We start from the raw sequence: 12497 nt of genomic DNA, 5'->3' as shown, positions 1-12497 counted from the left end.
ACTTTTTTAAAACATTGGATACATTATATTATTTCAGGATTTTGTAATGGTGCCAGAAACATTATGCTTAGAGTCTGGTAAGGTTTTTATAGCTTATAACATTTTGAGTACTTCCTTTTTAAATTACACAATGTGATACTGTTACATTGATTCAAATGGCACTCAACAATTTTGTGGTGCTATTATACTTGTTTGAGTATAATTTAAAGTAATATATTATAAGAAAATTAACCAAGTTATAATCCTTTAACAGATGGAGAGGAAAGTGTACATATAAAAAAAGCCCCTCTAGCAGAAGAAGAGATGGCATCATTTAGGTTTGTAAATCACTTAATTTGTACATATTTTTTTGCTATATGTGTGTATTTATATAAATATTTGAAGCAGCTTTTTTCCAAAAAGTTAACAATTTGAAATTAAAAAGTTTTTTTAAAGCTGATAATTTTAGAAAAAAGTTCTTATAAAAAAGTTCTCTTGTTGCAGTGGTTCCCCCCAGCGCTCACCGAAAGCTATCAGAATCCAATCAAACAATGCAGTGACTTTCAACAAGGACAAAGAGAACATCCCCACACCCAGCAGTCCCAGCCGGCCAGTCACGCTGTCAATGGCCACTGCCGTCCGGCAATCAGAACCAATCACAGTGCCCTCTGAAATGAAGAGCACCAGTGGGTTCTACATTGGGGACAGTTCTTCCAGTATTAAGTCTAAAGCCAAGTCTCCAGACGTCAGAATGGTAATCTACATGACTCCATTCTATTTATTTTATATATGATTTAGCACATCATTACAGTGTATTAAATCTGTGAATTTAGACTAAATAAAACAATAGAAAAAAAAAATAGCATTTCTATCACAAGATAAAAAAAATGATAGCCCTGAGAAAAATCACTTAATTAAATTATAAACATGACTTTTAAATCAGTCATCAGCCACGGGGTACATGGTATCTAAATCAGAATTTATTTTATTACATCTATGTACAATTATGAAAGTAAATGTTTTTAAACTTAAAATTCAACTCAATGATTGTTTTTCTTAGGCTAGAATTTAAAACAAAAATGCTTAGAAAAGCTGTTTTAATGCATTACTTCTAATATGAATTTAGCATATAAAGTAGCATTTTTCTTTATACAAATATTAGTAAATCTTTTTTGAGTCTATTGGTCTAAAAAAAGTTATCTTTTCATAGTGGTTGCTAATTGCCATTTCTTGTTCATCCTCTCTCATTAACAATAGATGAAATTGGTTAAGTGAGACTTTTAACGCAATGAAATATTGTCCACAGGAAAGTGATAGTCAAGAAATGGCGGTTGTGAGGAGGAGCTTAGAGAACAGACTGTCTGCTGTAGATGCTGTAGATGCTGGTTCATTTTCTCCTCCATCTGGTAGAGTTTTTAAAAATTATTTCTACAGTCAAATCATCTTATAAAAAAAAAAAGAGCTTAGTTAATAGATGTATTTATTTTTTTACTATAATGTCATTAACAGCAGTCCAGTTTTATTAATTTGATTTGTGAAAGAAATAGAATAAGCCCTTATGAAGTTTGATTTACTTAGATTTAACTGTATTATGTATTTACTTGCCCTGGGTGTGGCAAAAAATGTAGGTCACAGCTGGGGCTGTGTAGTCACGGGAAATACTGCATTCCTCATTAACCTTTGGACTCGAATACAAGCCTTATTATTATATTTTTGTTTTTTCACATTTGTTGAATATTAAATATAACCCTTTCAACAAGCATTGTCAATTCCCCCCAAAACTTAACTATTTTTCCTATGTAATCTTTTTTTCCTACAGTTCAGTTCTGTGTAGGGACACCTCCCAACAGCTCAGGCCCCTCCTGGAAAAGGTCCAGTATTGTAACACCTCCACCCAACTTACCAGGCTCACCTCACAGGAGATCATGTAAGTAGTGACTTATTTTGAAATCATTCCTCCATGCCCAAACTATAGATACAAAATTTTGTAATGTAAACAAACACTAGTTGCTAGTTTTTAATGGTACAATCCTGCTTTTGAAACCTTGCAAACTATTTAACTAAAATTGTTTATATGATTAGTTTTTAAAAAAGTATGTCATATAAAATTCTAAAGAAGCGGGCTACATTTTAACAAGTGCACTGAACCAGTCAGTTAGTCATTATATATGTATAAAACTAATCTTGGGTCTATACTGTAATGTGAAATCTTATTTTATTTTTGGAATATTCAATTATAATATATTATATCTTAATATGAATCTAGAGTACAATTAAAATCATGTTTATGAAAAGATTTCTGTACATTTTAAAGGATTGCTTTTTTTTGTCTTGCATTTTTTACCCACTTACATCTCATAGCTTATAGCACAAATGTTTTTTTTAAATCATAAATCCCTGTTGCATTTGAAAGGTTTGTTTACACACTTTTTTTTTTCTACATTTCTTTCACAGCTTTGAATTCTCCCCACTTCTCCCCTCTACAGCTTTCTAATCCCTCATCCTCCTCTGTTTTTGGATCTCACCCTGGCTCTCTACCCATCATATTGGGTTCTCCAAGCAAACTGCCTGCTATGTTAGGCTCACCAAACAAAATGCCAGCCATGTTTCACCTTGGCTCCCCCCATGATAACTCCCCGGAGCCCATCCATGCACCTTTTGCAGCCGCTGCATCCACAACATACCACCCTGCTTATCACACCTCCAGCACTGTACCTGACAACCTGGTGGCTATGGTGCGACAGAGAGATGGTATGTGTGTTTGATGAGCAAGTTGTCTGAGTTCTTTGTTTCTCTTGTTAGCATGCCATTGTGTTATTCTTTCATTGCGTTTGTATAGTGCAACTTTTCATGCTTACAGCAGGCTCAGTGCACTATGGTCCAATCTTTTTTTGTGGGGGGAGGGGTATCTGGGATGTTGTTGATTGTTATAATATTGAAGGTGTTCAGCAAACACAGCTTAATTTGGGATTTGAATTTATTTACTCCTTTTTTATTGTTGTTTTTTTTTTTATTAATTGTAAATTATTCTAAAGACATACATTTGATATTTTAATATATTTCATAAAATAAAAATCATGAAAATAATAAATTAAGATAACCCACACACTAGATTATTTATATTTATAAGTTGTTATAGATAATATTTTAAGAAATACAAACCACAATTCTCTGTCACCAGCTTTAGGTGAACTTCAGCCAATGGAGTACCACAGAGTTAGCACTGACTCAAATCTACTCTGTCAACAGATGCACAATCAAAACATGCAAGGTCTGGACTAGTTTGTGTCTTGTTTAATATTGTTATTTATACAATAGACATTTTTCATCTATTTATTTAAAGGTCACTTGGTGGTTTCATTTCACAAACAAAATTTAAAAAATATTATCCACCTTACAAACATTGTTTTCCTAAAAAAAAAAAGGATTACTTATAATATTAAAATGTTGGAATCACACTGTGAGATCAGAAGCATCACTTTATCCAACAGCCAAAGATTACAGTCATCTTTGTGTTCATCAACCAATCAGATCTTGTCACAAAGTAGTGTTGGCTATGAAACCCATAAACTTATATTCAATGTATCAATCCAACTTCATAACCCTTGTCATTGGCCAATGAGTCAATCTGATGAGTAAGAATTATTTCTGCTCTGAGTCTCAACACTTAGATATAAATATAGTCCAAGTCCTTTAATTTAAGCAACAACTTTTTGTGCTAACATCTACCTTTTTTTTTGTGTTAAACAATTTGAGCCCTGATGTTTTGGTACCTAGTTTTGGAGGGGAAATAGGTGATGATTAATTTGTTGTTTATTTTTGTTTTAATGAACATTTTCTGTACTTGAAGGTTTGATGATTGCATATGGTGGAAGCAGAGAGAGGCTGACATCTGTGGATGCGGATAAGACCAGGTTTGGTTCCCTAGATCGAGATCACTCTCCTTCGTTTGGAAGAAGAAACAGTGGTCTGGAGATGTCCCCACCCCATCATGTGCTGATGGCAGGCTCACCACCTACAGTTGGAAGCAATCCTCCACCACCATTGAGATTTGTACCACAGCCACTTTCAGAAGAAACATTGATGGATGTAAGTACTGAAGGAGATAACTATATAAGGCAATGACTCTGAATCTGAAGACTTGACCCAGCAGTGATCTACCTTTTTGGGCTGAATTGGATGTAGTTGTCTGCTGAGGAGGGTTTACTCATTTTGTCATTTGCACTTTTTAATTGTAACTTTTGTTTGGGACTCAAATAGTTCTCTCCAATTCTGCCTTTTAGAAGCCATTTGTTGCTAGTTGGTCTACATTATATCATTTATATCAGTAAAAAACTCACATCTCCTGTAGAATTCAAATGTTAAGTTATTGGTATTGGCAGCTTGATCACCCCATCAAAGTTGTTTGATTAAATGTGTACTTTTAAAATTTAAATCATAATTTAAAAAATCACTTTGTGGATTCTCTCATTTTTAACAGGACAACCATAATGAAACATTAGGAAAGTTATCATTTGTTCTTGACCTTGTGGAATGTATCCTTGACCTTGCAAGAAGTTTAGGAAGTGCTTTCCGAAGCATAGATCCTGGAGAGACAAAGAAGGTTTGTCTAGTTTTTAGCTTTTGTTTCATGTTGTTTTTTTATGTTCATCTGATGTTGACTTAACACTGTACAAAAATTTAACTGACATCTTTCTTTTATTATTTCAAGGTGGAGCAGCTGTCTCCTGAACATTACAGCCAGTACAGGTCATCACAGAGGAGTCTGGAACAGTTGGTGCTGTATGCCAGGTCATGTCACTTGCTAAACTCTGCCCTCCATATGGCCAGAGATGAAATCAGGAACAACAGACTGCAACAATCCACCAGTTTACGTAATGGTAAGCAAGCTGAGAATTATATATATAATATATGTATAGGTATAGATATATAGATTTGATTTCCATCCTATATATGTAGAGACAAAAAAGAAACTACTTTTATGAATTTTATTTTGTTTGGGGGTATCCAGTAGAAGATTTCAGAGCTGCCTTTTTTCAAAATTGAGCCTTCTTAACTCTTCCTCTCCTAATTGACGATGCCTTCGTTGAGTTGGCCTCATTAAATTAATTTTTGGTTTATAAACTCTAATCTGTGTTAAATAAAAGAGCATGCTATCCCTTTTAATTTTAGATCAAATCAAGTCTGAAAGTTTTTGAAGTTAAACCATAACTAGGAAGTGAACTACAACTGAACAAAATGTATAAGTCTGTCTGGTCTTGGAAATAATTACAGAGAGGAGGAGTTAAGAGGGAGCCAAATGGTTTATGTGACATCCTACAATTGGCATATATAATTGGCACAAATTCTACATATTATTTTCGATTTTCTATGTCCATTTCTTAAATTGTTCCTAATTGATTTATATTTTTAAAACCAAATACATTTTTTTTTTTAAATCTCAGAAATTATTTTTTTTTGTATGCTTAGGTATGCTGGTAATCATTGCTCTAAACTGTTTGTTGAAAAATTCTGTAATGTTTGTCTCTGAATAACTAAAAATTAGCACCATCAGAAATGTAATTGAACCTTATTGTCACTTAATGTGAAAATACACCAAAATATCTTCAAGTTGATAAAATGGTTTACACATTCAGAAAAGATAAACAAGTTTAACAGTGCATGAATCATGTTTTTACAAAGCCAATACTTCTCTTGATAAACTATAAAGTTTCATTCATGTTATTCAAAATATTCCATCAAATAGCCCACAAGTAGGGTGTTCTTCTAGTCATGCCTGAGATGAATCCTACTCTAGTACTACCACTTAACAATCTATAGTGTTCAATCTCTGAATAACTTTTTGATGTGTTGCTGTTGTTGTAGTGCTGGGTGAGATGAACACCTACTACCATCACGTGGTGGACAAGTGTAAGACTATCCACAAAGAGTTCACACAGAACTGCAAGACTCCACTCACACAGAAGTTGGTCATGGCTACTGCTGATAAACTCATTTACAACCAAGCAATACACATGGTGAGATATATATATGTGATGTTTTCTAAGTGTATAGCAGCTGACCTCATCAAAATCGTTTTAACAAGTGTACATTGAAATACTTGTCTCCTCTTTCTATGTTTGTACTTTTTGCTCACTTTGACACTTTCTCCTATTTAATATAACTTCACAATAGTGAAAGAATAAAAATGATATGCCTTGGCATAAAATTTGCAGATGTGACAAAAAATCATAAAAACAATAACTAAAGAATCTTATAAATAGATAACTGACTGAAAATTTGTTACTAAACAGTTAAAATGATAATCAGGCTGTGACTTTATAAAGAAACAGGAATAAAAATTAAATTTGGGTCATAAATAACATATTTTCATTCTTTGTTCTTCATTATTGCACAGTAATTGGTTTGTAGCTCTCAACAACTAATTTAACTAAACCAATGTATGCCTATTATATTTTTAATCAAAAATAACGTTAAAATTGAACAGACATAAAATAAATGTTAAAATGTAACAAAATCACTCACAACAAAAGCATGTCTTTACTGTCTCACATCTCTTGAAAACACACTCAGCTATCACACAAATGACTATTCTCAAAATTCATTATGACAGACCAGCTCATGGTTTCATCAGAAATCCTCCAGTCTAACCAACCAAAAACACTCACTCCCCTTAGATCGTTTCCTTGGAAACATACATGCACTTCATAATTTTCTCATTTATTACTACTAAGCATTTCATCAAGACTTGTCTGCAAAGCAGGAATTGTTTATTTTTCAAGTGACTGTTTCCACTCCACTTCACAGTGTCAGACAGCTGCTCTAGATGAATGCTCCAAGAACTCTTCACCAGAAAACGTTGCTGAGGTAGTGCGTCGCTACCAGGTGGCTCAGATATTGCTTCACAGCTTAGCACAAACAGCCCGCAATGAAAATGACAAACACATGCTTGTTAAATGTAAGTCTCAGATCAGAAATTGAGCTTATGATAGGCATAAAAAAGAAACTAAGCCAGAAAATTGAAAAAAAAAATACTTTAAAAAAAAACAAAGCTTATATTAATCATAGTAGTATTAATTAGTTTAGATCGGTCGTGTGCAGGTAATTAAATTTGTAATAAATCTAGACTAAAACAATAAATCTGTGCGATTAGAAATATTTTTACCAATTGTTTTTGTTTAGCGCAATTGAATGCTTTTAGCTTTCTCAATACGCTATGAATCTAATTGGGAGGGGGGAGGGAGAAAGAAGGGGGGCTATCTGGGTGAATGTTACGCTGATGGCTTTTAAATGCATTTGTTAAAAAAAAAGTTGAACAACCTAAATTTAAATTCAAGGGCTCAAGCCAACACACACTAACCACTGTGACAGCAATGTGCTTATGAAAATAGGTTTTATAATTATCTATTGTTAGCTTCAAACTTTTAAGTGGCAACCTATTTCTCTGTACAAGGAGACTAATTTAACCTAGACCACCACATCAGTCAAGTAGAATTTCTTTCTCCGTGTTCAATATTAAACAAAATATTTGACTAATTGTTTTTTTGGTTGATTTTCTTTTATTGAATCTTGATTGTCGGGTAAAAAAAATGAATGTGCAAAATTTCAGCTTGATCCAAGATTGGATGTGGGAGAAATAACGTACAAACTTTTTACCTGACAGAGTGAGTTGATAATAGCTTTGTAAAAAACCAATCCAATCTCCCATCAAATAGATAAAAACAGTTGAAGTATAGGAGTGAAGAATGTAATTCAGCTTTCAGTCCTATTTGAATCCTCATTTGATATTTCTAACTTTATTTTCTTTTCCATCTATTTAGATCGCAAGTCTGTTGAGAGCCGGTTGTCCATTTTGACATCAGATGGTCTCTATTTTGATCGCCATCATCAACACATGAGTGTTGACAACCAGAGATATCAGCTGCAGTCATAGCCTTATCAGCATGACTTGATGACTTGGCACAGCCAGGGCATCCTGCGTCAGATGGAATGACTCAGTCTTGCTTGAATACTGCAATACTTGATTAGTTGATCACAGATTCTTCCTAAGAACATATCCTCAAATTGTAGTGTTTTCAGCCTGTGGTGTTTTTTTTTTTTTTAAGTGAATCCTTTCACTCTTGGATTATACCATGAAACTTGAAACTACCAAACTTGGGCTGACTGCAAGAAAGGTTTCATTGTACTATGCCATCTCCTCACCTTATTTTTAGAGGCTCTTTACTCAGTAGGTCAAACAGTTAGGCTTCCAGTGAACCAAAGGGTAGGACTCATTCAAGTGCTATGTGTTCAAAGCAGTCAACTTTGTTACTATACAAGGAGACAGAACCAGCCAATCTTGTGTGTTCATGTCTGAGAAGTGTTGGATCCGCAACTCATAAAACCAAATTTCCCTGTTGTGGTATTTGACATTGACTATCAGCAATTGTTTTTAACTTAAGTCAAACCTAGTTTTACTCAAACTCATGGGATAGCTGTGGTTGTATGATTCACTAAACTTTGAGCATCCCAATTCATTGTGTAATTAGATGGGATTTAAATATCAAGACCCTACTGAGATTTAAACTACATCTGTATATAGAAAGGCATATCCTTGTGACACATCATGATTTTACTGCACAACAACCAGCATTCAACAGCTGAAGTCATTTTTTTTTATGTCATCATTAACATTTTGTTAACAACTGTGCAAATTAAATTATTTGAAACAATGTATTCATGTACCATCTACTGGTCATTACAACTGAAACTTATGTGCTGGTCATTGGATGACCACTGGGAAATACTTTTTTTCTCTTTTATTTATATTGTGCTGTATTATTACTCTTAAATAAATTACTGATGGAACGTTTTATAGATGTTTTCATTTCAGTAGCTCTTGTATTCTAAGTCTGGCATTACTTGGGACAGAAATCTGGCAGCTAGCTGATACTATTTTTTTTTGTTGTATTTTGTTTTAGTCAAACTTTATTTTGTTGAAGATATCATTGATTATATATAACAAGGGATTATCAAACTTCATGATTGTAATACACCTAATGGTGTAAACTGTCTCTATCACAGAATAATGTTTCATTTATCTTATTCAGAGAAATAATTGGTTGTTGAGCATTTGTTTCATTAGATAAATACTGACTTAAATTAAGATACATTCGAGTTAGTTGAGAATCACTGAATTCAGTCACTTATTTTTTGAATGAATTATGAAATTAGGAATCAGAGGTTCACTAAAAAAATTAGCTTCAAATTACATGTTTTTAAACTTCATGTTAAGAAGGAGTTTTGATGCTATGAATGTTAGCCAAGAAGTATTTTCAGACATACTTGCATTTCTTTTTAACCTAATTACTTTATATACTCTTTGCATAAGATCCACCTGCCCTTTTTTAAATTAGTATATATTCTTTGCATATGATCAACCTGCCCCTTTTTAAATTAGTATATATTCTTTGCATATGATCAACCTGCCCCTTTTTAAATTAGTATAAGCATTATATTTTATAATAAAGATGAGGTCAAAATAATTGGAGTTTTGAAACCATCGAAGTATTCAGCTTTTTTTTTTTTTTAAAATATATTTGTGTTTCAATATACATTGTACTTCTGCCTGACAGTTGCAGAAGTCAGACTTGTTTCCTGCAGTCAAATGCATCATGAGCTGTTCCTGTTTTCCACAGTTTCTATAATAATGTTTCTTGTAGCTTGTTGTTTTTAACTTTGTTGGCTGTTGATTTCATGACATCTCCAGTTTTTTGTGTATGTGTGTGATTGAGTCATGTGATCTAAATAATGTCATTCTATTTGTCCTGAAACTTAAGATAGACCCTGATGAAGAAGCGATAAATATAGATCAGCCTCCCACCTCCAGTTCATGTAAATAGAAAGTCTCCCAATCATCTCTGCAGAGCTGCAATCAAAAAGGACAGCATGAAAGCAAATACTATAGTAAACAGACTCAGTCAAAACCAAATTGGAACTATTTTTATTTTGGATTTTAATTTAGCTTTAATTACCATTTTTGTTAACAGTTTCCTTGTTTGTGTAGTTTGTTTGTATCAACTTTTTATTTCAAGGGCTTGCTAATTGTATGACTTGACAGTGTGTCAAACTTTGAGGTGTTTCTCTAAACACTTGTTACCATGATTAGAACTATCAGCTTTAGCCAAATTCTAAAAGTTTTGTAGATTCTGACCATCATGATTTTTGTATTTCAACTAAATTGTGAAATAATTGCAAAGTAATGACCTTATCAATCCAGATGTGTCAGTAAGTGACAAATATAAAATTATCTATAAATAGCTTCATAAAGGCTCTCAGAAGACATACTGATCAATGCTTTTTTTTTTAATTTTAAGCATATTTTTTTCAAAACTGTATATATTGATTTTTAATTTTTACCTTTTTTTTTTCTTTTTATTTTTTTAATCCTTCCCTCATGGCACTGTCTTTGTACATGTAGTTAAATTGTTCATTTTATTTTGAGTGCAATAACAACCATCTTGAATAATGTGATAACCTGTGGGGTTTGATCCTGTAGTGATCTAGAGAATGGCAAGAGGAGTGGACAGATGGATCGAGAGTTCATGAAATGAACTCAGGAAACTCATCCTCATTCTTTTGTTTTACCACAACATGACATTTGTTTATAAAACATAATCTTCATCAATTTTCTGAATCCTGAGAAAAGGTGACCAATACTTTACTCCCACATCTTTCTTTATGTTGAAATGAAACAAAACATGTATTTATGGGAGAGGTCAAGGTAACCCTTTCAGACAAAGGCTATCTATGGGGGGTAGAGGATAAAAAAGGTTCATCTGTTTCTATGCCCAACAGCTTAAGAAGGTGCCATGTGGCCAATGCAACAGCCGCCCTCTTTTACTTCCCAAAAGTTGAGTGGACTCAGGGTCATTTTACCACTTGACTGCCCATGCCATAAAGATTAAAATTCTCTCAGATATTTTACTCCTGTTCTGTTTCAAGAAGAAACCAAAACCTCTGCATGGCAATATGTGGAGCCTAAAACCATTTTAAATTCTTTGGTGTCATTTTTTAACAAAGTATTCCAATAGATTGTGTGTGTCTAGTCAGCTGCAATAATGTTTTGATTTGAAAAAGAATCTCAGAAACTTTGAATGTTATGGATGAAATGTATCATTTGGCAGTTGTCTCTTTTGATTCCCCACAAAGTTATTTGGAACTGTTTCTAATTCAGGACTGTAAGTTTAACAGTCCATCCCTTCTTCCCCTGGATGTGGCATAGCTCCAACTTTCAATCAAGTCTGAGCATAATGGGGACAGCTAGTGGCTCATCATTTAGCAAGTGTGGTTCTGTCCTTATGTGGAAGAAAGTAAGATAAACTTCTTATGTCAGAATGACTTCATTTCATTACAGCCTATGGCAATGTCAAAAAAAAACTCCTTTATCAACTCATTTACTATTAATGGCCGGGGGGGGGGGTTAATCCTAATAGGAGGGATAGACAATTTTTCAGTTATTTTTAAATATGCATTCAAATGAAATATATTATATCAATAGGATACAAGTTCCAATTCCCAGCAAACCAAACTCATATGGTAGATAGAAGACTTTGTTTCCTGACCATTGTTTTCTTCTCCAGTGGTGTGCACTATTGCAAGAAGAGTCCCTGGTGTTGTTTGGTCAGAAAAGTAATGTCAACTAGTTCCTTGCATTGACATGTTAACTAGTTCCATGCATTGACATGTCAACTAGTTCCTTGCCTCCTTGCATTGACATGTTATTTTGAAATGGTTTATGAAGTGATGTCATGCAATGGAAATAAGGGGATGGGTAACATACTATTGAATCTTCAAACCCTGTGTGTAGAACTATATCTCTGTATAGAATATCATTCTTAATTCCATATCAATCCAACATTTGATTCCATTGTATTATTTGGTCATTGTGATCTTTATTTATGGTGAGACATATGTACCGTTTGTTGGTTCCATGTACATAAGATGAATGAATCAAGGGAGAGAACTTGAAGGTGAGAGAGAATGTTTACAAAGTTTGTCTAGTAAGTTCTGCTGTATCAAAAGTACTTCAAATGTTTGGTTTTATGAATGGTATGTTGAAATCCTTGATATATGAAAAGACTGTGAAAGATCTTAACATAAACTTGTATTGTGTACAGTCTACTGCTTTGATGTGTGTGTTCAAAAAGTCATATGTCTAGGTTCAGAGATCATTTTCCTGTTATTATCAGTTTCATTTTTATCCTTTTGGTTTTTAACTCATTGGTAGATTTGTGTTGAATTATTGACTTCTATATCATCACTGTCTCTAGTTGTCAGTTATCATTTTATGTGCTACATGTTCACAAGACTATCAAGTTACTACAAATTTGTATGTAAATACATTTATTCATAAAACTCTTGTGTTGAACCACTTTATGCATAAACAATTTGTCAGTTAAGAAAACAGTTCTTCAGTACAAGATAGACATTACATAAAGTTGACAGATTGTAGGGAAACAAAATCAATATCTTTGAAT

The 12497-nt window shown here is 33.3% G+C and overlaps 1 protein-coding gene across 3 annotated transcripts in view; it reads left to right on the top strand.

Moving 5' to 3' along the window:
* Nucleotides 1-12375, top strand: part of LOC106075251 (serine/threonine-protein kinase ULK2-like) — a 36048-nt gene extending 23673 nt beyond the window's left edge. For 2 of the 3 annotated variants that reach the window (XM_056007160.1, XM_056007159.1), the window contains exons 15-27: nt 38-77; nt 254-317; nt 484-733; nt 1286-1385; nt 1799-1906; nt 2434-2730; nt 3161-3250; nt 3830-4068; nt 4460-4582; nt 4691-4859; nt 5845-5996; nt 6787-6937; nt 7800-12375. In XM_056007160.1, coding sequence (XP_055863135.1) covers nt 38-77; nt 254-317; nt 484-733; nt 1286-1385; nt 1799-1906; nt 2434-2730; nt 3161-3250; nt 3830-4068; nt 4460-4582; nt 4691-4859; nt 5845-5996; nt 6787-6937; nt 7800-7912 — 1896 coding nt within the window. In that variant the 3' untranslated portion in view covers nt 7913-12375. The remainder of the gene's footprint in view (nt 1-37; nt 78-253; nt 318-483; nt 734-1285; nt 1386-1798; nt 1907-2433; nt 2731-3160; nt 3251-3829; nt 4069-4459; nt 4583-4690; nt 4860-5844; nt 5997-6786; nt 6938-7799) is intronic. The other variant, XM_056007161.1, reaches the window with a different exon arrangement.
* The last annotated feature ends 122 nt before the right edge of the window (nt 12376-12497 follow it).

This window comes from Biomphalaria glabrata, chromosome 12 (assembly GCF_947242115.1).
Source record: "Biomphalaria glabrata chromosome 12, xgBioGlab47.1, whole genome shotgun sequence".
NCBI classification, from domain to species: domain Eukaryota; kingdom Metazoa; phylum Mollusca; class Gastropoda; family Planorbidae; genus Biomphalaria; species Biomphalaria glabrata.
This window is presented reverse-complemented; position numbering and strand designations above follow the sequence as displayed.